Source organism: Artemia franciscana, chromosome 8 (assembly GCF_032884065.1).
Source record: "Artemia franciscana chromosome 8, ASM3288406v1, whole genome shotgun sequence".
Taxonomy (NCBI): domain Eukaryota; kingdom Metazoa; phylum Arthropoda; class Branchiopoda; order Anostraca; family Artemiidae; genus Artemia; species Artemia franciscana.
In genome coordinates, this window is record NC_088870.1 from 36,937,087 (window position 1) to 36,964,494 (window position 27,408).

The following is a 27,408-nucleotide window of genomic DNA, read 5'->3' on the forward strand; positions in this document are numbered from 1 at the left end:
TATTCTTTCTAAATTAAGCTTTAAATTGACCCCAGAAACTACTAGATGATGTCTGTAATTTTAACAGTAATTAAATAAAAAAAAACAAGTTTTTTAACTGAAAGTAAGGAGCGGCATTAAAACTTAAAACGAACAGAAATTAATTCGTATATGAAAGGGGCTGCTTCCTCATCAACGCCCCGCTCTTTACGCTAAAGTTTGATTCTTTCTCTCAACTCTTCTTTCTAAAACAGTAAAAAACTTTAGCGTAAAGAGCGGGGCGTTGATGAGGAAGCAGCCCAATTCATATACGAAGCAATTTCTGTTCGTTTTAAGTTTTAATGTCGCTCCTTACTTTCAGTTAAAAAAACTTGTTTTTTTTATATTTAATTTCCGAACATTTTTGAATCAATGTATGTTTTGATTTTGGCTCTCCGCAGAGTAATAATTAAAACAAAGCATATTTATTTTTTTTGGCTTAATGGCTTTCTCATAATTTTGATCGAATGATTTTTAGAAAACAAAGAGCGGGGGAGGAAGCCTAGTTGCCCTCCGATTTTTTGGTTAATTAAAAAGGCAACTAGAACTTTAAATTTTTTACGAATCTTTTTATTAGTAAAAGATATACGTAACTTATAAATCAGCTTACGTAAAAAACTTTTGTATTCTCATGTTTTTATTAAATATATGAGGGGGTTCACCCCCTCGTCAGTACCTCGCTCTTTACACTAAAGCTTAAATTTTGTCCCAATTCATTAAGAATGACCCCTGAATCACAAAAACTTTAGAATATATAGTTGAAATTATTAAAAATAGTTTAGCGGGTAATAGTTCTGTTCGTTTTAAGTTTTAATGCTCCTCCTTACTTCCAGCTGAAAAAAAAATTCATATTATTTTTTCATTGTTTTTTTTTTAAATAATGCAAGTAAATCCTGCGCTCCCTTCATGGAAATATTCTTCCCCCAAGACAAACTCCTCGATGGAAAGTTCCCTCAGCATATCCCCCTCTTCTCAACCCATCCCCAACCAAAAAATCCTCCTGAAAACGCCTGTAAACTTCCCAATAACCATTACTATATGTAAGCACTGGTCAAAGTTTGTAACTTGTAGCCCCTCCCACGGGGACTGCCGGGGAGTAAGTCATCCCCAAAGACATAGTTATTAGGTTTTACGACTACGTTGAATAAAATGGCTATCTCAGAATTTTGATCTGTTGACTTTGGAAAACTAATTAGTGTGGGACCCCTCCCACGCTAGGAGGGCCTAGGTGCCCTCCAGTTTTTTGGTCACTTAAAAAGGGCACTAGAACTTTTCATTTCCGTTAGAATGAGCCCTCTCACAAAATTCTAGGACAACTGGGTCGATACGATCACCCCTCGGAAAAAAACAAACAAAAAAAACAAACAAATAGACACACATCCGTGATCCGTGAACAAACAAATAAACACATACCCGTGAATTCCACATTTTTGTAGATAGGAGCTTGAAACTTCTACAGTAGGGTTCTCTAATACGCTGAATCTGATGATGTGATTTTCGTTAAGATTCTACGGGGGTGTTTCTTAGGGGGTGTTTCCCCCTATTTTCTAAAATAACGCAAATTTTCTCAGTCTCGTAACTTTTGATGGGTAAGACTAAACTTGATGAAACTTCTATATTTAAAATAAGCATTAAAATGCGATTCTTTTTGATGTAGCTATTGGTATCAAAATTCCATTTTTTAGAGTTTTGGTTACTATTGAGCCGGGTCGCTCCTTACTACAGTTCGTTACCGCGAACTGTTTGATAACCACACTTTTATACGCCCTAGTATTATATATATATATATATATATATATATATATATATATATATATATATATATATATATATATATATGTATATATATATATATATATATATATATATATATATATATATATATATATATATATATATATATATATATATATATATATATATATATATATGTATGCTGTCCGTAGAAGTGATAATACTACGAAGCAGTTTTTACCGAATGCTATGATCCACAAAGCAATATTGGACTTCCATTGCAGCCATGAACTGACGCCACAGTTGAATTAAAAAATTCGAGCTTTTAATTTTCCACTCAATTAAGCAGACTACAAGAAATAACCGTCTTTCCAGGTTGATTTTCTAAAAGTCTTTGTGCTCATGAAGTCTCTTGTGTAGGCCAGCTCTGTCTAATGAGGTCTTTGGAAACTTATTTAAAATTCGCTATGCTTTCCCATTATTAAAACGATCGATCCATCTACCTATTATGCTTTAATAAGATTGTCAGTATTTGCTGTTATCTTTTCCTTTTTGAAGCTTTCTTAGATGAATTTCTAAAATCAATTCTTTTTCAATAATGACTCTGAAACGTTATTAATGCCGTCAAAGAAAAGAAATATATAACTAAATTTACATTAAAGAAGGTCGGTTTATTGAACGTATTTCTTGAATATTTGGAAAATTGATTTGCAAAGCGACATGGCTCAGTTTCAAATAGGAGGATAGCAAGATGCAGAGACGGACATAAAATTGAAAATAATAAAAGTCGCAATTCGAAAGATTCTCCTATATACAAATAATTTCTTTAAAAATGGTTTGATTTGCAATATTTTGATACAAGTGTCGAAAATAAAACATAAGAACGTTCACTTATGTCCCTATAATTTCTGCAACACTTATAAACTTTCCTGGAAATCCAATATTTTGTGCTGACACGAATGGCTGTACCAAAATTTTCACTTGATAGCATCTTGGCCTCATTTGTGCCAAAAGTCTTGTTTTGTGACAAAAAGAATGAGTAGAATCGGTAATTCTCTGTGAAAAATACTCTTTTTGTTACTCAATAAAGGGAGTAGAGCTTTCAATTTCCATTCAAATCAGCTACCTTCCTACATTCTCAAAATTAATATGAAACAATGGTTGAATTCTTACTAGGGCTCAAGTCTCTAAAAAAGCAAATGATAACCTTTATTTTAGATATATATTTTTCAAAGCAATACTTGTACCGTAAACAAATAAAAAAAATATCCGTTCGACTTAATGTAAAGAGTGCTATTCATTCTTACAAAAATTTAGAAGGGAGAGGGGCATTTTTTGGGCACTTTAAGCATGCAGAAAAAACATTCCGTCACTAGAAGCTGTAACTGAAAGTAGAAACTTTTAGCTTAAATACGCGCTACATGATTAAACACATGCGTGTGGAACAGTGCAACAGAACACGTTTTTTTTTGTTTTTTTTTTGAAACAAGCATGTTGCAATTTTACACAGGGGTTGGCCGCAACAATGCTCCCGAAAAAGAGACTTTAGTAATTTCACAACTAAAAAAAGTGACTACCAAGAGGCACTCAAGAGCACAGGTAAATGAACTACATAAGTCCTAGTTACTGCCTTATGACATTCATCACCCTCTGCAGGCCCGCGAGGTTAAGGAAAAGAAGACTGGAATCTTAAATTATCTTAGATTAATTTATTTTCTCATACAAAAGAGAACTTTAATGAAAGAAAAACTTCCATTAAGGTACAAGGAACAAACAACTTAGTAAAGCAGAAATTTTGAATGTGTACGAACAGGACTAAACCATGAGACTGGTATCCATGAGTGGTGTAACAAATCCCTGGTAGAATCACACTTAACGTAATTATCGTCATCACTTCTTAGGCTTTTTTGAAAGGCAGTCGATCAGTTTTGATTTCTTCTTCAAAACAAATACTTCCACAGATTCAGCATCATTTGTCCTTTGAGCCAGACCAATTTTCAAAAAGTCCTTCTCCTCTACTGCTTTCTTCAGACGTTCTCCTGCTTCTTTCAGAATAGTATCACCGATTTCTTTCTTCCGTTTCGCCATCTCTTTTTATTATCTAGCTCCGCTATTATCTACTCCCTTTAGACCAGGTCTTGGACTGCCAATTCATCATCTTTCTTTTGAGCTTAAAACTTTTTTTTTTTAATTCATCCTGTTTTCAACCAATAAGGTAAAGTCCACGGCTAGATCTAGCTGATTTGGCCAAACACAGCAGCTTCTTTGTGATCAGCCCTAGCTCGGGTTTGTTCCCATAGTTGCACAGAGCATTATCAAAAAATCTTCAGCGTTTAGGGTCGTCTCCACTGTACGGGCTCACATGCTAGTCATCAACTGAGCTGAGCGAAAAAATCCTAGCTTTACGATCTGCGTTTCCATGGCAGAACAAAGAGCTGCTCTAATTACTCGACCCAAAGCCTAATATTTCAAAGCACCACCTGGTGTCTTCAGTTCTAGGATCTTTTGCCAATAGCTATCGATTCATGTACTGTTCGTGGGTGATAACACAAGGTCCGGCTGTAATAATACCCATTCTCCCTGAACCCTCTCTATGTTAGCTCAAACACTGGTTCCCTTGCGACGTAGAGAGCATCACTGCGACCCATCGGATGGGAATCTGGCTTGGGAAGGCCGAAGCAGATACGGCTTCATAAAAACTCGTTGTTCAGAGGCCAGTCTGCCAACAAATACTGTACAGCAGCTTTGACGTGCTTCCTTAACAATTAGGAAAAAAATCATATCTATCTGAGTCACTTTCGAAGAAACAAGAGCCACCAGGACACGATGATGCAACACCATCACACGATGATGCATTAAAAGAACTGGCTATGGTCCTTAAGACCCATATTATTTCTGCCTTTGAAGCCGCATCTCTCTCGCAGAACATGTCAAACTTCTTTGGTTGAAGTTGATTCAGTGAGTCTAAGTTGAAATGGGTTTATCACAGTAGACGCGTTCATCTTGTGTACCTTTTTGGCAGCATGCTAAGGGAGGGCTCGAAACCCTTTTTGACAGCTGAGGGTCTTTTTATATATTTTGCAGTAAAATGAACTGTCATCATTACTACTCTTGAAACACCACCGTTGCACTATGTGTCCAGTCTCGTCTTCCCTACGAAACCAGTTGTCCGAAAATTTCGCCTTACCAATCACCCAAAATGACCTGAAAAAGAACAGGTATTAGAAGGGATTTAGAAAGCCTTGTCACCAGCTAATATATTTATGCAGAAAGTAAAAATTCATAAGGCCAATGAAAGATGCTTATTTCTTCTTACGTTTTGACGTCCTCTAAACTTATGAGTCTTAATTTGTACCCTCTAAAGACAACGGCCAAACAGAAAAAGAGAGGCAAATACTGAAAACATAGCTTAAGAATCTGGGCTAAGATACCCATCTTCTAAGGAGCCAGTTTGGGTGGATACTTGGTGAACGGAGGCCTCTGAGCAGCTATGGGAGAATTATTAATCAAGAGTGAACTTACCTCTTCTAGGAACTTGAATCTCCAACCTTCCGTTAGTTCTATAAATTGCTGGGAAAGAAAAAGCTCAAAGCACGAACAAACAGGTGACTTTAGTGACAAATTCAGTGAAAAAGTCACAAAAAGTGATAATGTCCTGAAAAAAGTGACAAAAAGCGAAAAAAGTGACTGCGGCCGATTCCTGTTTACACCATATTTTACACAAGTTACGCCAATAACCGTTAAATATCAACTTCGGTTAAATTGAGACACCACATATGAGTAACGTGTCTTTGTTCAAAACGGTCGTTTGATAATTTCATAAATCAACTCTCTGAAGTTCAATCCCTATATGGTCTCAGATGCACGAGGAATCGAAAGAGGAGATTCAAAATCTACGAAAGACGAAGGGAGAGCGTGTTTTTGGCCCCAGTACCCTGCTCCTGGCAGGGTACTGTCAGCACTAAATTAGCTGACTAATTTAGTTTTGTATAGTTGAAGTCACTAATAAAGAGCCCTGGGCCCAAACTCCCTTCAACCTGCCTCTCCAAAACTGTGTAAATACGTACGTGTTTCCCCTCTTTCGACTCACATCAGTCATGGATTATTTAGAGAGCCAGCTTAAAGAATCAGAGACTTTCCGAAAACATTATGGGATAAGTCTCTATTTTAAAAGTGGTGTTAAATTTTGATCAATGTTGCCATTAACTATATTTGACATCATTAATTTTGAACATGGGGCCAAAATTGTAACATGGGCATCCCAAACGAAACACAGTATGTTTTTGTTTAAATATTTGGCTTCTAAGTTTAGCCACAATTGTATAGAAGTAGTTTTTTGTCTGTGTAAATGGAGAGCCAAGAGCAGGGTACTGGGGCCAAAAACACGCTCCCCCTTCGTCTTGCATAGATTTTGAATCTCCTCTTTCGATTCCTTGTGCGTCTGAGACCATATAGGGATTGAACTTCAGAGAGTTGATTTATGAAATTATCAAACGACCGTTTTGAACAAAGACACGTTACTCATATATGGTGTCTCAATTTAACCGAAGTTGATATTTAACGGTTATTGGAGTAACTTGTGTAAAGTATGGTGTAAACAGGAATCGGCCGCAGTGACTTTACTGGCTAAACCTTTTCTAAATTACCAAAAATCAGAACGAATTTTATTCTTTTATATTGACACAAAACTTCACAACAGAGGTTTTAAAACCAATCAAATTTTTGAAAGGGAGGTTTATTTGTCTCTGCAGAAATAATAAATTATGTAATTATGGCACAAAAATACGCAACAGGTGTAAACAAATGAAATTAAACCACAGTATTAATCTTGGAATCATAGGAGAGTAATATCTCTTTTTCTCTTTCCTTAAACCTACAGGGATCCCGTTTTTCTCAACTCAAACAAATAATAGAGTTTTTTCCACAAGCAATTTGGTAATCCTCACAGTCGAGAATGTTTTCTAATTGATTTTATTAGAAAAAGAACGTCAGTTGCCCGTATATCCACTGGAATCCCAGAGAATGAAAACAAAGTATAACAGATAAAGCCCCAACTCTTTGGATTAAAAATTATTAGGAACCAAGGGTTTTCTCCTTCGGGAAATCTGTGGAACACTGTCTGTCGAAACAAATGGAAACAAATGAACACTTTCTTGGCTTCTGCCATGACAACACTGCAAATTCAATAGCCTAATCAACATAATAATTAGCTATGACACATATAAAACTTATAGATAATAAATACAATTTACCCCGAATACAAAGCTTTCACAACTAAAGAAAAAAGAAAATGTTGTATAAATATGAATAAAGTTGTTTAAAGATAACTCAGGCATGGAGAGAATTAGAAGAATCCCTAGAGAATCAAATTTTGGAAAGTGTCGTATTTTGTTTCTATAGTGAGTAGAATAAAATCATTTTTCAGAAAAGGTATGGAAAAACCTAGGGCTATGAGAAATGCAATCGAAAAAAAAATTGTAGGAGTTTCAGCGGATGTCTGCAGGGGAAGCAAAGCGAAACAAATGGATAAGTTTAGAAAAAGTTCTTTTTCGGACGTCAAATCTTTATGATTTTTGTCCTTTATTATTTTGACGGGCATGGTTTTAAATAAAGTTTTCCAGGTGTCAAGTTCAGAGGCTGTAAACCAGACAAAACAACAAAAATACAAATAAAGGTTTTTACGAAGAAGCAATATTGCAATTTATTCCAAACACCCTTTGTACACCCAGGCACTCTCATAGCCCTACATGGCATCAGACTAAAATTTCAAGAAAGCCATTTTCAGAAGAACGATTTTAGGTCCCCTCAATGTACCTTGATAGTAAATTTCATCTTTACAACCCACGGGAAGGGTGAGTAAAACTTACCAACAAAAATTGCGAATTTAGCCACATACTTGCTTCAATATCTCAGGATACGGGCTGCAGATGTTTTACACAGCCTATTAAAAGCAAGAGCTTCATACACACAACTTAGTTAAATTAAGGGTGTGCTATGCATTATTGAAATCACGACAATGCAAGGGTTTTAGCCTGCATATTCGCGGAAGCCATGACTTTTCCATTCCCCCAGCTTTATAACTACATGCATGTTCCCCCAGCTTCATAACTAAAGGCATGTTGCAGATTTTTCGACTTGTGAAAATTCCGGGATCCATTTGAGAATGGAGTTAAATGATAGGATCGCTGCCATAAACAAAAAAACGATAAATAATAGTTTCACGTACTGGCCACCTGTCTCCATGGAAAAACGAAAGGATGTTTTGCTCAGTAAAGTCTTGGGTCTGCATGATTGGAGAACCAACAGTAGATCACATATCCGTCGAGCCTTTTTCAGCTTCATCTTACAGACACTGTCACATCTCTTCCGGCATCTGACACCTCAGGGATCTTTATAGAGCATCAGTGAAAAACCTAAAGTGGGCTTTTGGCTTAAACCCTCATATTACTACGCAATCTCACAAATATGAATACGTTGGACCTCTTTCGACTCGTGAATATTCAGAAATCGTAGAGAATATTCTTAAGTGATCAAGCAAGTGTCCTAAGCCAAAAGGCAATAAGTAGCCAGCGATAAGTACACACTTAGGGCTTGATTTCCAATAGAGTTGGTCGATTTCCAACAAATAGGTGTAACATTCTCTAATTGAATAGGAATCAAAATGTATTTTGACTGTATAGAATTCAAACTGCACAAAATTATATGGAAATCGGCAAACAATGGACCAAGTAGGAATAGGCGGAGAAAAAGCCCAAGACGAGGGGAATGTGGGTGGGGCGTGTCTTTTGGAGAAAATATTTTAAGTTATTTTCCATGACGTATAGAAATTATAGAATATGCATAAACTTAAATAGAGCCATTTCTATTACCGAAAATCCGGTACCCCAGAGTCAAAACGACCTTTTGAGAAAATTTAAACACCCCACTGAAGTACGTTTATATACATTATATAGATTATTTTTAGAAAGTTAGAAAAAAAACATATGAAACTAACTAAGTGAAATTGACACATACGGCACCAACGTACGGTACAATATTAACCCATATACATACGGCGGATGTGAGAAAGGAGACTCAGTCTCCTAGTCATCACCGTATGTCCCTTGAGAGTTATAAAACGGCATGAAAGTCTAACATAGCATTAAAAGCCTGAAAAAGAAGGGTATGGGCTCTAAGCCGTAGCATCTTGGTTTAAAGCTACTTTAAAGAAAAATAGCACTACATTTATAGAATTCACTCTCTGCATAGTTGTAACAGAAATAAAGGCTTTGACTTTTTTCTCATTACGGCTTTTGTTCTCTTCTCTGCCCCTTAAGAACTTTAATGTGCATTCAATTTGAAAACCAGTCGAACACACTACAATAGTAAGTACTGAAAAGCCATTATAGTGTTTCATAAGTAGACAAAAGAAGCTTCCTTGTAGAGCAAATCGAAAAGCTATGTGAACAAACATCACCAAAATAAGGTGCAAGTAGCAAAAAACATCAAGAGACTTTTTAATTGCTTATTGGTGATTCAACATCTGTAGAAGAAACAACAAAAAGTGTGCTTTTCTATACTGACATCAGCTACAGGAATACCTACTCGTCCTGCGATAATAAAGCGGCCGGGTCTGCCGGGTATCTGCCGGGTCTCTGTTCCCCATACTTCTAATTTACAATCCAAGACCGACATGCACTTAGCACTTCAGCCATCAAATAAAACGTGCATGGAGAATTCGCATCAAGCAATTCAAATCGCAGATAAAACCAGCAAGACGTTTTACCAAACCATTTTTGCTTCAAAAGGCAAACAGTTTCAGTGTTTTCGTGTTGTTATATATTTGTGTTTTTTTTTTCATTTTTCTCGATTCTGTCTTGGTTCTTCGTCCAATATTTCTTAGTCAATATATTTCTTCAAATGGCCAATTATTTCTTTAATAAGCGTAAATACGAGTGCATTTTTAAGATTAGGTATGTTTAGCATTAGGTTTGTTTGAATTGAAAAGGGAATCGTTGTGGGAAAAGTCAAGTCATGGCCCAATTGTAGAAAAAGCCGAGAGCTAAGAGCTCATATGGCACTTGTGACGAGGCAAGAAGGGCTAAGAGCCAAGAGCTCATATGGTATGAGCTCTAACAAAATTCTAAGAACCAATAGATTGATTTAAAAGGAAAATCAGAGGCTTAATGCCGGTCGAGATTTAAAATAAGTGCTCTGAGACACGAGGTCCTTCTAAATATCAAAATTCTTTAAGATCCGATCACCCACTCGTAAGTTATAAATACCTAATTTTTCTAGATTAGGTATGTTTAGCATTAGATTTGTTTGAATTGAAAAGGGAATGGTTGTGGGAAAAGTCAAGTCATGGCCCAATTGTAGAAAAAGCCAAGAGCTAAGAGCTCATATGGCACTTGTGACGAGGCAAGAAGAGCTAAGAGCAAAGAGCTTATTCCAAGATAGTAAGATACATATGTTAATATAGTTCTAACATGTGTAATGACGCATTAATGTGAACTAAGAAATTAAAATTATTCGTCTTATATAATTGCCATTAAGGCTCAGGTCTTCATGTTTCATGTCCTTCAACCGTGGGAATACCGAAGGTACTATATATATATATATATATATATATATATATAGACATGCTACAAGCTGAAATCGGACAGGCTTTCAGTCTCTGAGTTTGAGTTTGTGCAAAAATTTCGGTTTAGTATTTACCTACATTGCTGTCTCAGTCACTTCACATCCATATTGTCCATATTTGTAAATAAACTTGCAAGCTCTAAACCTGGTTTAAAACATTTGTTCAAAGAAAGCTTTTAGAAAATATTACTCTATAAATTAAACTTTTCAAGCAAAGACAGGTATAGAACATCAGAAATTTACAAGTAACGAAGAGATAGGGGTAGAAACCTTAAATAATCTTCCGGGGTCTGTTACCTGCTACATTGGTTTGCCCCCTCTTTTGAGAAAAAACAGACTCTATACTTTTATTGTGTAAACTTCAGGGCTAGAAAATCTTTAATAAGAAAGTTGGTATTAAACCCCTACACAAGCAACTTGATCTCCTTGGCAACCCAACGATTTTCGTTATTCCACCAGTAATTATCTGAACTTCATAAAAAAAAATAAAAAAATAGTAATATGGTACAAAAGCAATATAATATGGTAATATGGTAAAAAGGTGGTACAAAATCCCATAGAACAAAACCATACAACGAAACCCATGTCAGCTTCGTAAAACCAGACACTTAAACCAAAAAACGAAGAACTAAAGAAGAAAAGAAAGATGATTCAAAATTCCTTACATGGTTAAAAAACTTGGTCTCCATCCAAGGTCATACCCAGGATTTTTACTCAGTGGGGGAGGGGGGTTAAAAACATTAAAAACGCATTAAAAATGTGTTTAAATGCATTTGTGATCCATTTTTATGAGTCAGACAAAAATCCCAGTGGGGAGGGGGGGGGCTTACACCCGGTAACCAACTGCCCCTTGGTATACGGCCTTGTCTCCATTTTTGCCCTATCTTTTTGCATTATTCCACCAGTAAATATGTCGACCTCATGAAAGCGAAGATTTAAACCCGAAAGAAAACGAGAAAAAGAAAATAAAAAACCCATAGAACAAAACCACACAACAAAACCCATTTCAGCATAAAAAAGTTAACCACCTAAATCAAATCAAAGAAATAAAGAAAAGACAAGAAAGATGACAAGAAGACCCTTACATGATTCAAAAACTTGGCCTCCAGCGTTGCCCAGCCGATTTGCATTATTCCACCAGTAAGTACCTCAACTTCATAAAACCAACGACCTTCGTTAACAGCAAACGTGCAACGGGCACTTTCAAAAGAAACAACGTCGTTTCTCGCCTAAAAAAATTGCAATGAAGAATAACAGTCATAACAAAATAACAGAAAAGAACGAAGAAAGGAAAATAGAGTGATTGACCATGATAACACATCATTTGTACTGATGTAGTGGTTTCTTGGGATATCCTATGTGTGCGTTTTACACTAATTATAATTATTTACACACTATAGTTATTTAGTACTTTAAACTAACTAACTAAAATGATTATCGCAACAATTGAAATTCTTCTTTTTACTAAAAATCGATCTATTCGTAAATTCATTGTTTCTGGTTTTCTGTATTTATACACAAGAGTTCATCCAGGATTTTTTTTTCGGGGGGGGGGAGGGGAGAGTTGGTACAACAATATTTAAAAAAGGGATCAAAAATTTGTTTATATGGATTTTGTTACGTTTTTATGAGTGGGAAACAAATTCCTTGGGAGGATTCCAAGTCCGTAATCCCCGTCCCCCCTTGGGTTCAGCCTTTTTTATACAACAATGCATCGTTTGAGTAATCATAAGAAAGAGCTAACTGAATCTTCTTTAAAACACATCAAACGAAAAAGAAAACTTCATCAGAAGTGAAGTTTGAATTACTCAATACTGACAGAATTGATTAACCTCTAGCACCCTCTATTTTGGAAGAACAGACTAACCATCTATTATGGATACTAAAAAGAGAGTGAATTCCCTATTACTGCAGAAATATTTTTAGTGTGAAGTAAAATATTATATTTACATGGATACTATTAGGCTGCTCGGGAGCTTCCTCAGGATATGCATGGAGCACGTTGAAAATGTGCAATGTGCAATGGGCATTGTCGGCTAGCTTTTTTTTTTTTTTAAATCTATTTGTGTTGATAAGGTATTCATTTATTCTATAGTTTTATTATCTTGTTTGTAGCAATGGCCCTGTATTTTTGCGTGTTTTTTTCCGCTGTGCAGGATCCCCTAATACTTAGAATACACTAAATATCATGTTATAAATAAATGTAAATTAGAATCTAAAAAAACGGTTTTTCAACTAAAAAAGAACAACATCAAAACTAAAAATTAGACATTATCCAATGTAATAGGGAGGCTGTACCTCCCCAGCCTCTCACTCTTTCGGCTGAAATAACTTCTTTTTCTCCCAGTGGTTCAAGAATGAATGTTTTTCGACAACACCAATGAGATCATCAGTTAATATGCATATTAAACTTTGTGAATAAGTTCTAAGACCCCACTGGTTTTGTGATATGAATGAAGAAAGAAGAAGAAGAATAAAAAGGAGAAAACAGAACAATATTCAATCAGTCGTTGACAGGGAGCAAACTGGGGACTAATCCAAAAATAGAAAAATAAAAAGGAATGACCATTCAAAAATTTGATTAAGGACGAATTCTATCCATAGCTACTGCCGCAACATGTCTATTACTTTGTTTTGAATGAACTTTATTAATTGATCATTTGTTAGAAACTGATAAAATATGCAATGAATTTATTAATTAGAATATTATCAATGGGATTTGTAATATATCCCCAGCATCTCTGTTCAAAAGAATTCCCCTGTGCATACATTTTTCTTTTGTTTATCCTTCTGTGTTTTTTCTCCCTCAACCGCTTCCCTAAAAGATTCAAACTTACCATTAGTTATGGATATTAAACTTAGCTCATCAGAGAGAACTAAAGGATCTGGATTTCCAAAAGCGTGGTGTGCCGGAATGCAATCAGAATTATCCTTGCGTACTTTTAGACCTTGGAGTTTTTTATTTATTTTCAGTTTATATTTGCGAAGCTTTCTTTTACCCGATGATGTAACCATCAAAATTATGTTATTACCTGATTACAAAACGACGATGATGTTACTCTGATGTTAACTGTTCTACCATAAAAAGATTTACCCCATGAACACAAAACTTTGTGTACAGGATTTGTTTTGCCTTTCCCAGACTTAAAAACATATTTAAAACTCTAACTCATCTCTGAAGCCAGCTAAAAGATATACCACTTGTATACCTCATATACCATTATATACCACTATATGCCACTAAGACGTAAACGCTTATATACTACTAACACTTATAAAACATTACCAGACATGGATTGGTTCTAAAATAGAAGCAGTGAAACTATACAGATTTGATTCTTAGACATTTTAAGACAAGTAGGTCTGCCTAACATCTTTCCAGCCATTTTACAAGGTAGCCTTCGTTATAGGGCACTCTTTCCACGATGGTGTCAAAATTGCTAATTCAGCAAAATGTTTTTTCTTCCATAATTTGTCTGTTCAACTTAAATGATCTCCCAATTTGCTCATTAATCCCCTAAATTAACATGAATTTAGTTAATGTTAAACAAAAGTACACTTCACTATTAGACACAGTTTTTCATTTTAATTTTTATAACACTTAAATCAATCATTTTTATACTACCATTTTCAACTGCTAAAATGAAGGACAAAAGGTCAAGTACGGAAGTGAAATAAAAACTGACAACGCCAGGTTTTTATTTGCAATTTTTCATTGGCGTTGCCATTTTAGAACAGACAAATTTATTGATATAAAAATAATATCAAATCAAAAAATTCACAAGATTTCAAACTATAAATAGTTTCAGATGACAAAATATGATATAAAAACATATTAAAAAATTAAATAATTATTATAAGTTATATGCATACTTTTAATTCTCATTAATTCACTCAGATGATTCCAATGTATGTGCATACTTACATAATATACAATATCGTATTATACGTTAATGAGTCGCTAATGATTTCACAAAAGTGTTCTAGCGAGAGTTTTCACCGAGCAAAATTCCAAATATATGCCCGAGAAAAAAAGATTTTAGTACCACACTGGTATACATGCAACAGGTATGCAACAAAACAATAACAAAGGATAAAAAACAAAAACAAAAAGGCAAAGCAAACAGAGTTACCAACTGGACACATTTTATGTCAAAAGGACACATTCCCATGTGCCGGGATGCAATGAAATAAAAGAGGAAACAAGTGACACATTTCAGAAATTTGGGACATAAAAGCACAAAATAGGACTAATTTTACAGATTTATGAAATAAAACGAGAAATTTTCCAACTGGATATATATTTTGAATAAAAAACCCACTGTTCAAAAAAAATGCTTTTTTTCGTTATTTTTTGAGCATCCAGATTTTACCAGCTAACAGCTTTTCTCCAAAGTAAGGGATTTACAGGTTTATATAACTTTCGTTCTCTTACAGTAAGTCATTTTGTATGAATATTTTATTAACTGGCCACTTAGGTCCTATGGTGGCGCAGCGGATTTGACCTTAGCTTGGTAATACGGGACCCAGAGATCGAATCACGCTGCAGTAATGCACTGTAGGGCCGGCGCAAGGACCTTAGTAGTCAAGAAGCGTCGTTAATTCTTAAATAATAATAATAACTGGCCACTTAGAACGAGGTTTACAAAGCATCTTTTGGTCAATGATACAACTAGCAAAAAAAAATATTTCAGTTTTTTGAGATTTCAAGATGGACACAATCATGGACCAAAAAGTTGGCAACCCTGAAAAAAAACAAAAAAAAACAACGAGGATAACTTTCAGCCTTTGAAATATTCCTTTATTTTTTTCATTATACAATTTTCTTGGCACTGAAGATGGCTTGGCGGAGGTTCTGGCCAAACTATCTGCTTTATTTCGCTATTCACTTGCTTAGAATTGTTTTCGCTGTCTGTTTTGTTTCTTTGTTATTATTTTTAAGATCAGACGCAAGCCTTTCCTTTAGATTATGGGTTCAACAATGAGAATATCTCTATTTCCTTACTTGGCAAGTTTCTATACCAATTATGTGAAAAATTCTAATTGAATAGTTCTTTCTTCATAGAAACGTTCTTTCTGGTCCGTTTGTTGATACTGTTTTGTCCATTTGGAGCCATGGATATACTTTTCTGAATGAATTCTTGGTACAGTTTTTATACCAGCCCACGGGTTGCACTAGAAGCCGAAGATCTAAAGAAGCTTCCTTTCCTGCATCTCCTGATTCTAAAAGGGGTTTCCATCCTTGAATTTCTATAAATAGGAACTCGATTCACAATGGTCAGCATTTAAATTTGTCTTCGAACCACCCCCTCCTGTGAAAAGAGACGCCGTCAATCCTTTAGTTGATAGAGCTTAAAATTTGTTCATACAGTCATGTAGTCTCTGAACTAAATTATACAGAAGATATTTTATTCTGTAATGGTTAACCCATTGAGCTTCTGCAGCAGACCACAAAAAAAGACTAGTAAGGAAAAAAAAGACAATAACGAACTCATCTCTAACTCTTCAGAAAGCCTTTGAAAAGAAAAGAAAATTTACATAATTTTACCATAAATTCCTAGACTTAGCAACAAACTTGGAAATAATTTATGGAGACATAATTTTTCCATTTCCTTCAAAAACAAATTTAAGGCTGAACCTTTTTTAAATCCAGGATGGACAAAACCAATCCTATCCTGGGTAGTGGCGTAAATACAGTCACGTTTGCCCATGGCAAACCTTGTATCTTCAGAGTCCGTCAACAGTTGGAAGACAGCCTACACAAACATAAAATTCCAATACATTGACGCTGCCATAATCTTCTTCTTATAAGTTATCTTTCTAGTTAAGTTATATTTTCTCTTGATATTTATGTATCTTTTGTGTTCTGTGTTTGCTTTTTCTTTCCTCCATAGTGTTATCTTTGTGGGTTAAAAATAAACGATGATCATGATGAATTCGAAACATGAGCGGCGGTATATATGGTGTTTGTAAATATTTCTAGTTATCAATGCAGCTTTACTTCGTCTGTTCTACTGATCCGTTAGTCTATTTTATTATACTGTTTTTCTTTGTTATATTAGCTTTATTGTGCTTGCTATTGTTTAGTTACGTGTACTTTCGTTTTGCTTTGTTTATTAATTTTTTCTCTGTACTCCACTGTTTACACTTTTGTATGTTTGTGGGTAATACATATTATTATTATTATTATTATAAACCCCTGAAATCGAAAAGTGACAAATTATGATTTTGATTCAGCTCTGGCACTCCACACTTTTGAAAACCCAGGCTATTTACTTTTTCTTGATGAGGTAAACTTAGTTTCCACAATAAATGGTTATGCAATTGTTTAAAAATATACGTAAAGAACTTCCTTTAAACTGAGATACTGGGGATATTTTATTAAGTCCCATTTATGATAAACTGATAAAAAGAGACTCAAAGCATATTCCTTCGCATTAAAAAATCGTATATATACAATATTAACGAAGCAATAGCCTCCATGTCCATTCTAATTTGTGGATAATCGTTTCTTTTATGGTTTGATTATCAGTTATATTTTTGCTTTCTTAATCGCAATGCGTCAGCTTTTTCACTTTTTTTCCTTCTTTTTCTTCAAGATTAGTTTTATTTTCAGTAATTTGGAAGGGTCTTTCTTTTCTTATGTTCATTTAAAGACTTTTTTCTGCAAAAAGTTCTTTTAAAGAATAGTAAAAAGCTTTCAAACTATTCTAATGAAAGCTGGCTCGTGGAAGGAAATGTGGAAATTTTCTAATCGCTTCATATGAAAAGAGAGATCGTAAAGAGCTGGGAGGAAGCTCATTCCACGAAAAAACTGAAAGTTTTAATGCCATTTCAAGGGTAAAGGTTTGAAGGGTAACCAGATCCCGTCACTTGGTCTTTTTGCCCCCCCCCCTAGCCCCAATGATATCAGACAAAAATTTGGAGTCATTTCGTTAAAGGCAGCCGAAAGGTCTAATAAGTATGGTCCTGGGGTCTACAAACAGCCTTAGGTGCAATGGCATTAAATTATTTTAATTTACCAGTTATTTATAGATGGAATTTAGTAGAAAAGACGGGTATGCGAGGTCTTGGTCGTCAATAAGCTTCGGAATTATAGAGATTGTTAGCTAGGCCAAGTTTCCAAGAAAATTCGAAGGGTAGAATCCTAAAACGACAATGGTATCGGAGTAAGTCAAAACATGTTATGTTAACCCACATTTTCCATATCTGTTATCTGCAATTTATCAAGAATTGCAAGTTGGATAGACTTGAAACTTTTAGGGAGTGTCAAGGGGAATAGGTCAGTGGACTTCAAGATAGTACATCTGCAATATCTCGGGAATGGCTTGAAGGATAGACCGAAAGCTTCAGATAGTGCTGAGGGAAGGAAGGCGAGCAATTTAACTTGAAATTCATAGCTGAGGGGGGGGGGAGCTAAAATAGTTGTGTGTTCGATCAACTTAACCATTTTTGTGCTATACGCCCCTGGGAGATTTAAAATACATTTCCAGTAAAGTAACGACGCCAGTCAAAAGATGCTGTTTGCTACCAGATCATAAACTTAGCGTATATGCAATATGTTCCCAATTCAACTCAACAGCATGAATTTCAAGCATATATGGCTCCTTTTTCAGCAAAATACTACAACTCAAGGCCGTATCCAGGGGGGTAAGGAATTTGAATCATCAACTCCTTCCACCCACTCCCTCCAAAATGTTTTTCCGATTCGTAAAAACAATCAAAAATGATTATTAACAAATTTTTCATGCGTTTTTGGAAGTTTTTTTGTAAGCCCTCCCCCACCCCCAAAAATCCTTTTATACCCCCCCCCCCCCAAAAAAAAAAATGGATACGACCCTGCTACAAACTCTGACTAAAATATATTATGTTTCCACTGACTCAAACCCCCTAGAAAAGCAAAATCTTGACCATGATTCCACTTTGAAAATCAGTATTTCATAAATATACGACGCTTTTAGCAGTAAACTACTATGGGATCTGACTTATTTCTAAACCTTATTTTTTCGCGAAGTCCAACTCCTGAATTGCTAGCCTTTGCGTCCAACTCGACCTCAAAACTTGAATTTCAACCACTGACTCCTTTACTTCAAATCGCTATGGACTCGGATTGGAAATTCGTATTTTTTGGCCAACTTTGACACCTAAATGTACTAAGTTATTCTTCCAACTTCAGCTCAAAATCTAAATTTCAGACACTTCCGCCTCCTTTAGCAGTAAATTACTACTAACTCCGGTCCCAATTCTAAACTTCATTTTTTATTGAAGCCTTAAATGTATTAAGCTTTCCCCGACTCCGTCAGAAAAACCTCATTTAGTTATTTATTTATTTTTATTATTTTTTTTTAGTGCGGTATTTGCAAAAAATTTAGAAAGTGAAGCATATGATGCCAAAATTTGCGTCTAGGAAATGCCTCAAGAATTAATTTGTTAACAAATTGTAAAAAAAGTAATGTCTGAAAGAAAACTTTCCTCTTAAGAAAAGTGGGCTATAATCAAAGACCAAACCGCTCGAAAGTAATTTCACTTTGCTCTCTCTTTCTTACAATTTATTTTCGTAGCCTAACACCTTTTGAATTATCATAGGGGAATTGTCGTCTATTAGTAGCGGTCATGATTTCATAGTAAATTCTCCTTTATTCTGGAAAAAAATATCCAGGAAAAAGGGCAAAAAAAGTTGGCATTCATAACCGAGAATGTAACGCTAGAGTGAAATGAAGTAGAAAAAACCACACGAGTGAAAATAATTTTGGTGGATCAACAAATAAAATCAGAATTAGAAAAAAGCCTAGAAATACAATGAAACTTGGAAGATTGATAATAATGAATCTGATTAATTTTCTTATTGAGTTGCATTAAAGTATTTAAAGGACAAAATCTATTTAAATCACCAAAAAGCCTGTCAGACGACAGGCATACAAGAGCCAAGCAAAACCGCAGCGTATTCTCCTTTATGACAAACAAATAAACAACAACTGTCCCTTTCCCCCAAACAAAAAAATTTCAAAGACCCCCCCTAAAAAGTATTCCTAATATATTCAAATGGATATCCTAGCCATAAGACTACGCAGGATTTACTTATGATTATTTCAACCAAATACACGAGGACCGTAAGACTACTATGGGGAAGTACTGGCTCCAATTACCCATCGTATAATCTCATGTGATGGGCAAGGTTTTACGGACACTTACCATCATATAACGTATGATTTGTGGAATAAAACATACAGAAGTAGTTGTTTACCTGGCCTTAATTATCAGGTAAATGTCTTTTTCGTAAGTTTAGTATTATCCCCTCTTCAGATTCATCTAGATCCATTGTTTCAGCAATGGCCCTAGCTATTAATTTAATGTCTTACTGTGCTTTTATATCTCCTCCCTTTTAATATTTAATTTTTTGGCTATGATTTCTTAGACGTCTGGAAAGAAGGACAAGTGCCCAAAATGACAATGAGTCATCGCTCTAACCCCAGGGGATGCTTTCAACCGTCCGAGAAGGGGGTCCACAGGGATCCTTTCATTTGGAGGGCAGAGCGATGAGCTTGCACCCACCGCCGTCGCTTAGTTGACTCAGAACCCAACCAGTGTTAGCCAATTTTTTTTTTTTATTTTGTCTTTTCCAAATCAGTTCTTGTTTTTTACTTGAAGTAGACGAATAGTAAGTTTCTTACCCCTTTGAAGTGCCTATACTTTCTCGCCAATGGGAAATAATACGATCTTTTATAGAGGTGATACTTTTATGTTATTGAGATATCTTCTACTAGAGAGATTGAGCTAAACATTGAGCAAGTTTTTAAAGTATATATAATACTAGCTGTTGGGGTGGCGCTTCGCGCCACCCCAACACCTAGTTGGTGGGGGCGCTTCGCGCCCCCCCAAGCCCCCCCGCGCGCGTAAGTCGTTACGCGCCATATTAGTACGCGCCATTGTAGTTGTGTCCCTATGTCCCACCTGTGAATATAGATAGAGATATATATATATATATATATATATATATATATATATATATATATATATATATATATATATATGTTTTTAACTACGTAAAACTTGCGAATATACAACATTCTTTGCTGTCCCATTGTCTGTGCATAAAAATAGATTGTCAGGTTTACCAACTCTTGAACATGCAACATATAATGGTCCATGGGAAAACAATCCGTATTCAGATCTATACCTCATGATTCTAATGATTGCCCTTGAGCTTTGTTGATGGTGATTGCTAATCGACCATTCCTGAGTCGCCATCGTCATTTATATATTCCCCTGTGCACCCGGCGTCCCCTTTGTAGTTATGTCCCTGTGTCCCGGTCGTCATTTATATTCCCTGTGTCCCGGTCGTCATTTGTGTCCCGGTGTCCCAGTCTGTGATTTCTCTTTGAGCGTCCCGGCGTCATTTATATTCCTGTGTCCCGGTCGTCATTTATATCCCCTTTTATATCTTTTTCTCCTTTATTTTCAGTTTTTTTCCTTTTTTAGTTTTTTTCTTTTTTAGTTCTTTTAGTTTTTACCTTTTTTAGTTTTTTTTAGTTTTTAGATGAATTTTTTTTTAGTTTTTTACCTTTTTTCTTTTTAGTTTTTTATTGGTTTTTACCTTTTTTTAGCTTTTTTAGTTTTTTTTCGTTTTTTCTTTTTACTTTTTTTTTAGTTTTTATCTTTTTTATTTTTTTATTTTATTCTTAATTTTATTAGTTTTCTTTTCTCTTCTATTTTTCAGTTTTTTCCTTTTTTTAGTTTTTTTTAGTTTTTAGTTTTTTAAGTTTTTTTCCTTTTTTTAGTTTCTTTTGTTTTTTTAGTTTTCGGCTTTTTTATTTTTTTTATTAGTTTTTAGTTTTTTTTGTAGTTTTTGCCTTTTTTTAGTTTTTTCAGTTTTTTTTTTTAGTTTTTAGTTTTTTACCTTTTTTAGCCTAACCAGGATTTGAACCTGGGACCTTCATTCTCCGTTCTGACACCCTCTCTCACCGAGTGACTACTCAGCATGTTCATTTTGGTGTTTTAAATGGTATATTATTAACCAAATTAATGTGTTTTTACAATATACTAAGCATCGTCATAACAAAAATGACGACAACTAATTTCATGACGTCAGTCTACACAGAAACATGACGTCACCTGATCCACAGATCCACACACAGACAACTTATTTTTATATATATAGATTACTGTTTGGTGATACTGAAAGGTTCCCCCCCCCGGTTCTAGCGCAGAGATCTGGAGTGAAATGAAAATAGAGACATCCAAGGAGATTCCAAGGAAATTCCCCCCCCCATAGACAATTTGGTAGGTCATAAGGAAATGACTATAAAAGCGGTAATGTATTTACTTGATAAAGCGTATAAGGCGGTAATGGTTATTTTACTTGAGTGTAAAGGATGAGTCTCAATATTAGTCTATCCCCCTCCTCTAGCTTCTATTAAAGCATGACACTTAAAAGGATAAAGAATAACAAAAATCAAAATGAGCGAAAAGAGATTTATATATAATTCAAAAAGTTCTATATAACAAGATTGGGCAATCAACGTTTAATAGATATTATTTTTCATTTAGCCAAAAACATATGATGTATCCTTATTCATATAAATGTAACGAGCAGATTTACAGAAGCAATGTTGTCTCTATATATTTTAACTTATATTGCCCAAGTACCCATTTAGCTGGGCAGTATTTAATGGTAATAAGCTTTATTGAACAAATCTTTTAAGTACATTGCATACCGCTGGTTTTTCGAAGTATATTAGAGATATAAAAAATTTCATAAACAAAAACTTCATGGAATTGCTTAATGATTCGGATACCGAGTTGACTATCTCTTGCTATGAGCCATATTTCAAGCAAAAATGTTCGCTACGAAACTTTTTGTTATATTATAAATGCTGCTTATAGAAATTTATTAAGATTGTTATATAGTTATTACAGGAAAAACTTTAGGTCGATAGAAGCAACATCTCGATTGTCATATTTACTATTTCTTGTTATGAGCCACATTTATACAAAAACAATTTCAAGGCATCAATAAAAGACGGAAAAATAAATAAAACCAGCTGAAAGTACAGTCTTGTAATAAAAACGAAAAATATTAATAATATAATAATTTTATTTCTTGTAGATTATTCCGTATGCTACAATTACAAAGATTATATTTACTCTTGTAAAATCAAATAATTAAAGTTAGATGAAAACCAAAAGATTGAGACAACATAGAAGAGACCATAAAAGTCGTCTATTAAAATAAGACAATTTTTGTACGGATTTTTCAAGGACCTCATTAGTTTTGAAGCATAAAAATAAAAAACAGATTTGTTGAAATAAAAATCAAACCTAAACATTGGAACCTAAAACACACAAAACTAACTTAGTAAGGAAACTTGTGCTCACAACACCCAAGTTCTACTTGTTGGCGATATTGAGGGTTTATTGATTTTTGTAATATCCCAAATTTTCGACAAAACTGTCAAAACATTTTCATTTTTTTAAGGTATAAATGTTACCTTAGCGTTGCCAATAGACAGAGGCGCAGCTTGGGTTTTGAGTAAGGGAGGGAATATAAAGAATATGCCGACTAAATCGTCCAATTTACCAACAAATCTTCACATACAAACTAAATTAAACTAAAACACAAGCTAGATTCCAAGGTGGTAAATTTGAGCCTTTACACGTCATTTTTGCCCATCAATCGGTGGGAAAGTAGGGGCAATTATCCCTCCTCCCTAGGTTTTGAAGAATATTACTTCCTGGTATTTCCATTTAAAAACTTTTTGGGTATTCTTCAATGAAAAGGCAGATACAAAAAATCCCCCCCACTTTTTAAAAAAAATGCATAACCCGCGAATTCTGGGAACAGATATAACACAACATGTACTTTTCACTTTGTCACGGCAATATTCTTATTTCGTCGATAATCAGAGGTTTTGCAAGGAATTCAACTCAGCTAATTCTTTTTAAGTTAATCATATCAGTAAGTCCAAAAACAGGCACGTGTAAAATTTGTTTATTTGTACTTAGGGGTTCCTGCAGGGTCTCTCATGAGAAAAAAATTAAAAAGTCTAAGAATACAGAAGATTTCTACACCTGAGTACAGTAACGGGCTTGGAAAATAGTGGCAAAAAAAAATCTTTGATTTTGGGCTTTCGAGGGGAGTCATCCAATGCCCCCTCCCCATGTTTCTGACATACATTGCAAGACCTGGCTTACATTCACAGTTATTTATTGTCATACCTCTGAGACTTTTGTGCAATAAAAATCCTACCATTTTTACCCAAAATGGAGGTCGTAAACCGAAACAATGTTTCGTGTTATCAGACACAAAAGCATCCAATTGAGAAAGGGTGGAAATTGTGAAAGCGCGTAGAATTAACCTTCTTTGTCGCATTTTCCTTCCTTCTTGGAAAAGACAATCACGGAAATACCAAGGAAGTAAATATTGACTAAGAAAAGATAGTAGAAGTTCAAAGGGCCTAGATTTAGGTTTCTTCCGGCTCTAAAGCGAGGAGTTGTCGAGAAAAATAAATCTAAACTGATTGATTTTATTTACTTTTGTTGCAAAGCGAAAACCTGACATTCAAAAGATCACAGTAGAATTGTGACATTGTACACTGAATCACATAGAAAAAAAAACTTAACCACCTTTCCTTACCACTGTTCCTTCTAAAAGTCAGCAGAGAATAAGTTTAAGAGAACACCTCCTTAAACCTCATGAAATTAATTCCCTATTTTACATTCAAAACATTTTAGCAATAGGAGCACAGTTACCAATTCCTCAGCACTCCCATTGTATGCTTAGAACCTACTACAACTACTAGCAACTCGCCGCAACATTAAGTCCCCTGAGGCCAATAAAGCGACGCACACTCCTCCTCCATCCCAATTTATTCAAAGCCTGTCTCTTTAAACTCTTCCAGGAAGTTTTCATTGCACTTAAGTCTTACTTTACGAGGCCTCCCCCAGGCCACTCGGCGCGTCCCCACGTGGTGGATAAGGGAACGCCCTACAGATATGTAGGGCACTTCCATAGGCGCCAACTGTAGGAACATCGAATGTACACTCAGAAGGACACACCAGCGTATGCACACGTCCCACGAGTTACATACCTTCTCCCAGCAATGGGTTAAATAGCATGGTGACGCAGAACATAAGTATGGGAGGATCTTCTAACGGAGGAAAACTGTGGAAGGGCTTAAGGTCCAGATATATGCCTCGACCCTGTCGGGGCAACCGAAAGACTGGGGACCTTGCGGTCAGCTTTATACCCCATTGAGGAGTGGCGCCCCTCGAGTAGATTATAGCCTAGTAAACGATGCAGCTTTTGCACGGGATTCTAATTAATTGATAACTGTTATGGGCTTGAACTGTTTTGGTGGGCGTTTTCGGGCTGAAAATGCTTAGTACCAACGTCCATACTTCATCAAATAAAGAGATGTAAGGTCACATATCTCCCGTCCACAGACTGACGGAAAGGTCTTCTCGAAGTACGCTGGAAAATTCCTACCTAAAAATGAACTTTTGATGCTTTTGGTTTTCCTCCGCAAATATTAATCACCTTTCGAAAACATATCTTCATAGCTTAACCACCCCCTTGCTACTACTTATCGAAGGGTTTACTGGGAAATTAAATACGACTCGGTAAAGGCTATCCTCGGCCGTACTTTAGCGGGGTCTGACCTCGTTCAGAAAATTTGATCTAAACGCTGAATGTGTGAACTACAAAGGCACGAGAAAGCGAAATCTATTTTTTTGGAAGAGAATTTTTTTTATTGAGAGAAAAGACTTGACTAATGAAATACTTACACTGAAATAACAGACTTGATAGAAAAAAAAAAAAACAATTTAGGCCATCCTAAGGATTTTACAGTACAGCTAATTTGTTTCCAGTGTAGAATGAAAGTCTACAGTTTTAGAAGATGAAATTAGAATTGTAACATTTTATGCAATAGTTAGACCTTTCGCTGCTTCACTATTTTCTTTCCGTTACCGTAAACAACTTATTTCTACTCTTCTGTATAATAAAAAGATAATGAAACCGAAGAAATACTGGGTCATTGAATTTCGATTCTCGGTTGTGGTAGAGCTGTATGTTTGCTTCAACATCTGTTTGCTAGGGGATGGGACCTCTTACTCTGGGCTAATACTCCTTCTCCGAACCAAAACCCTAAGATTTTTTTAACTTTAAAAAGGTGAGATTATTTTCCTATAATTACATGGCAAAAAGTGGGGTTTATTTCCTTTGATTTACGTCTGTAATATATTTCCATAGGTTAAACATATTACTCCTTAACGTGTGCCAGAGAGGAAAGCCACTCCTTCCACTTTGAAAAACCTGATTGGTTCCTGTGTGAAATGCAATAATGCTGCCAGCAATAAGAACGAAAAGTAAAAATCCGTCTGATTGGTCGTTAGGCATGAAACTGAGTCACGAGATGTTTTATACAAAAAACTCACTGTATCTCTGTGGCACAACTAATTACACAAATTTCCGTAGTAAACATTCATACAGCGTACATAGTTGAACTGAATTTTTTATGTCTGAATTCCATGCCATACAACGGTTTTTTATACCATTCTATACAACACTATCCAGGCAAATCAATTGCTAATTCTTTGAAAAATACACACTGTATAATACAAATGCGGTGGCTGATAGGTCTTGAGTTAAAATTTTAAAAGTGTTTGAGACATGATATGTTTTACAAATAAACTCTCTTTTTCTTTGTGGCACTGCTTATTACACACATTTCCGTAGTAACCCTTCATAAATCATACATAATTGAAATGAAACTATGTACGTCTCATTTTCATTTCAAAAAACGCATTTTTGTCCTGGAAATTCAGTACACCTCTTACCAGCCAAATAATGAGCTTTAGCAGACAAACGAAGATACAGATGTAGCAGGTGCTATCATGCAGTATCTCTATAGCTGCTCTGCATGAAGCTTCTATCTTCTGATGATGCAGTAGCTACTGGATACACATGAGGTAATAGTTGCTACGTCTTCCGTTAAAATCCTGACCCTTAATATTATTGGAACAAACTATCCTCTCTCTATCACTTCTGAAGATACTCTTTAGGCTTTTAGGAATAATAATACTGTTAGTAATCTTAGTAATCATGTATGTGTAACAAGTTTTTCAAATATTGCATAGAAATTAAGCTGTTTCCTTTATTATTGGGAAAATAAAGCAACTATTCAAACAAAATGAACATTTGGAAACATGCAAGTAGCAGGTAGATTTTTAATGAAGGCAGTGAATAAAATAAACTAGAAACAAGCATGAATATTTCGGCTTCACATCCGTTTACCAACAAAAACAAGATTGAACAACTGAAACTTACAAGAAAATATCATAAAGTATTTCTATGTCTTCATTTTATTTATAGAAGGCCAATGTGGTCAAAGGAATTAATAACTAATCCAAAAAATAAATTTATGGAGTCTCTGGGAACATCAAGTTAAATTTTACAGAGCCACATTTTATTTCAACTAGCTGTGGACATCAACTTATGATGCCCATTACATTAAATATCAAAGGCTTAAAACTACCAATTGTCCACCATACTACTATAACTACTAACAACTCACTGCAGCACCTAACTGCCTGAGGCCAACATAGCCACGCTCGCTTTTCCTCCGTCCAAATCTATTAAGAGCCGCCCTCTTTATGCCATCCCAAGAAGTTATGCCTCCCCTTAAATTCTTCCCTACGTCCTCCACCCATCCTATTCAAGGGAGAACCACTACTTCGTTTGGCCCCAGCTGATTGGCCGAAAAGGAAGTTCGTTAGCAATCTGTCATCCTTCATCCGCAGAACGTGTCTTAGCCATCTCAACCTTTCTCTCACTATAGCTCTAGAAGCAGATTGTCCATGTTTTCGACAGCTTAATGTTTGAAATACGGTCAGTCGGACAGGTAACCAAAAGGATCCACACAGAATTCTTCTGGAAAACGTCTATAAATCCTTCTCTGTCTTTTGAAGCACCCAATTTTTGCAGCCATACTTGCCAACCGTCATTGCTGTGGCTTCCAATATTCTAATCTTGAT

The 27,408-nt window shown here is 35.3% G+C and overlaps 1 protein-coding gene across 2 annotated transcripts in view; it reads right to left on the minus strand.

The window, feature by feature from the left end:
• Positions 1–27,408, minus strand: part of LOC136030373 (RING finger and SPRY domain-containing protein 1-like) — a 227,843-nt gene that overhangs the window by 51,746 nt on the left and 148,689 nt on the right. For both annotated transcript variants that reach the window (XM_065709295.1, XM_065709296.1), the window contains exon 8: positions 11,460–11,603. In XM_065709295.1, the coding sequence (XP_065565367.1) occupies positions 11,460–11,603 (144 nt within the window). The remainder of the gene's footprint in view (positions 1–11,459; positions 11,604–27,408) is intronic.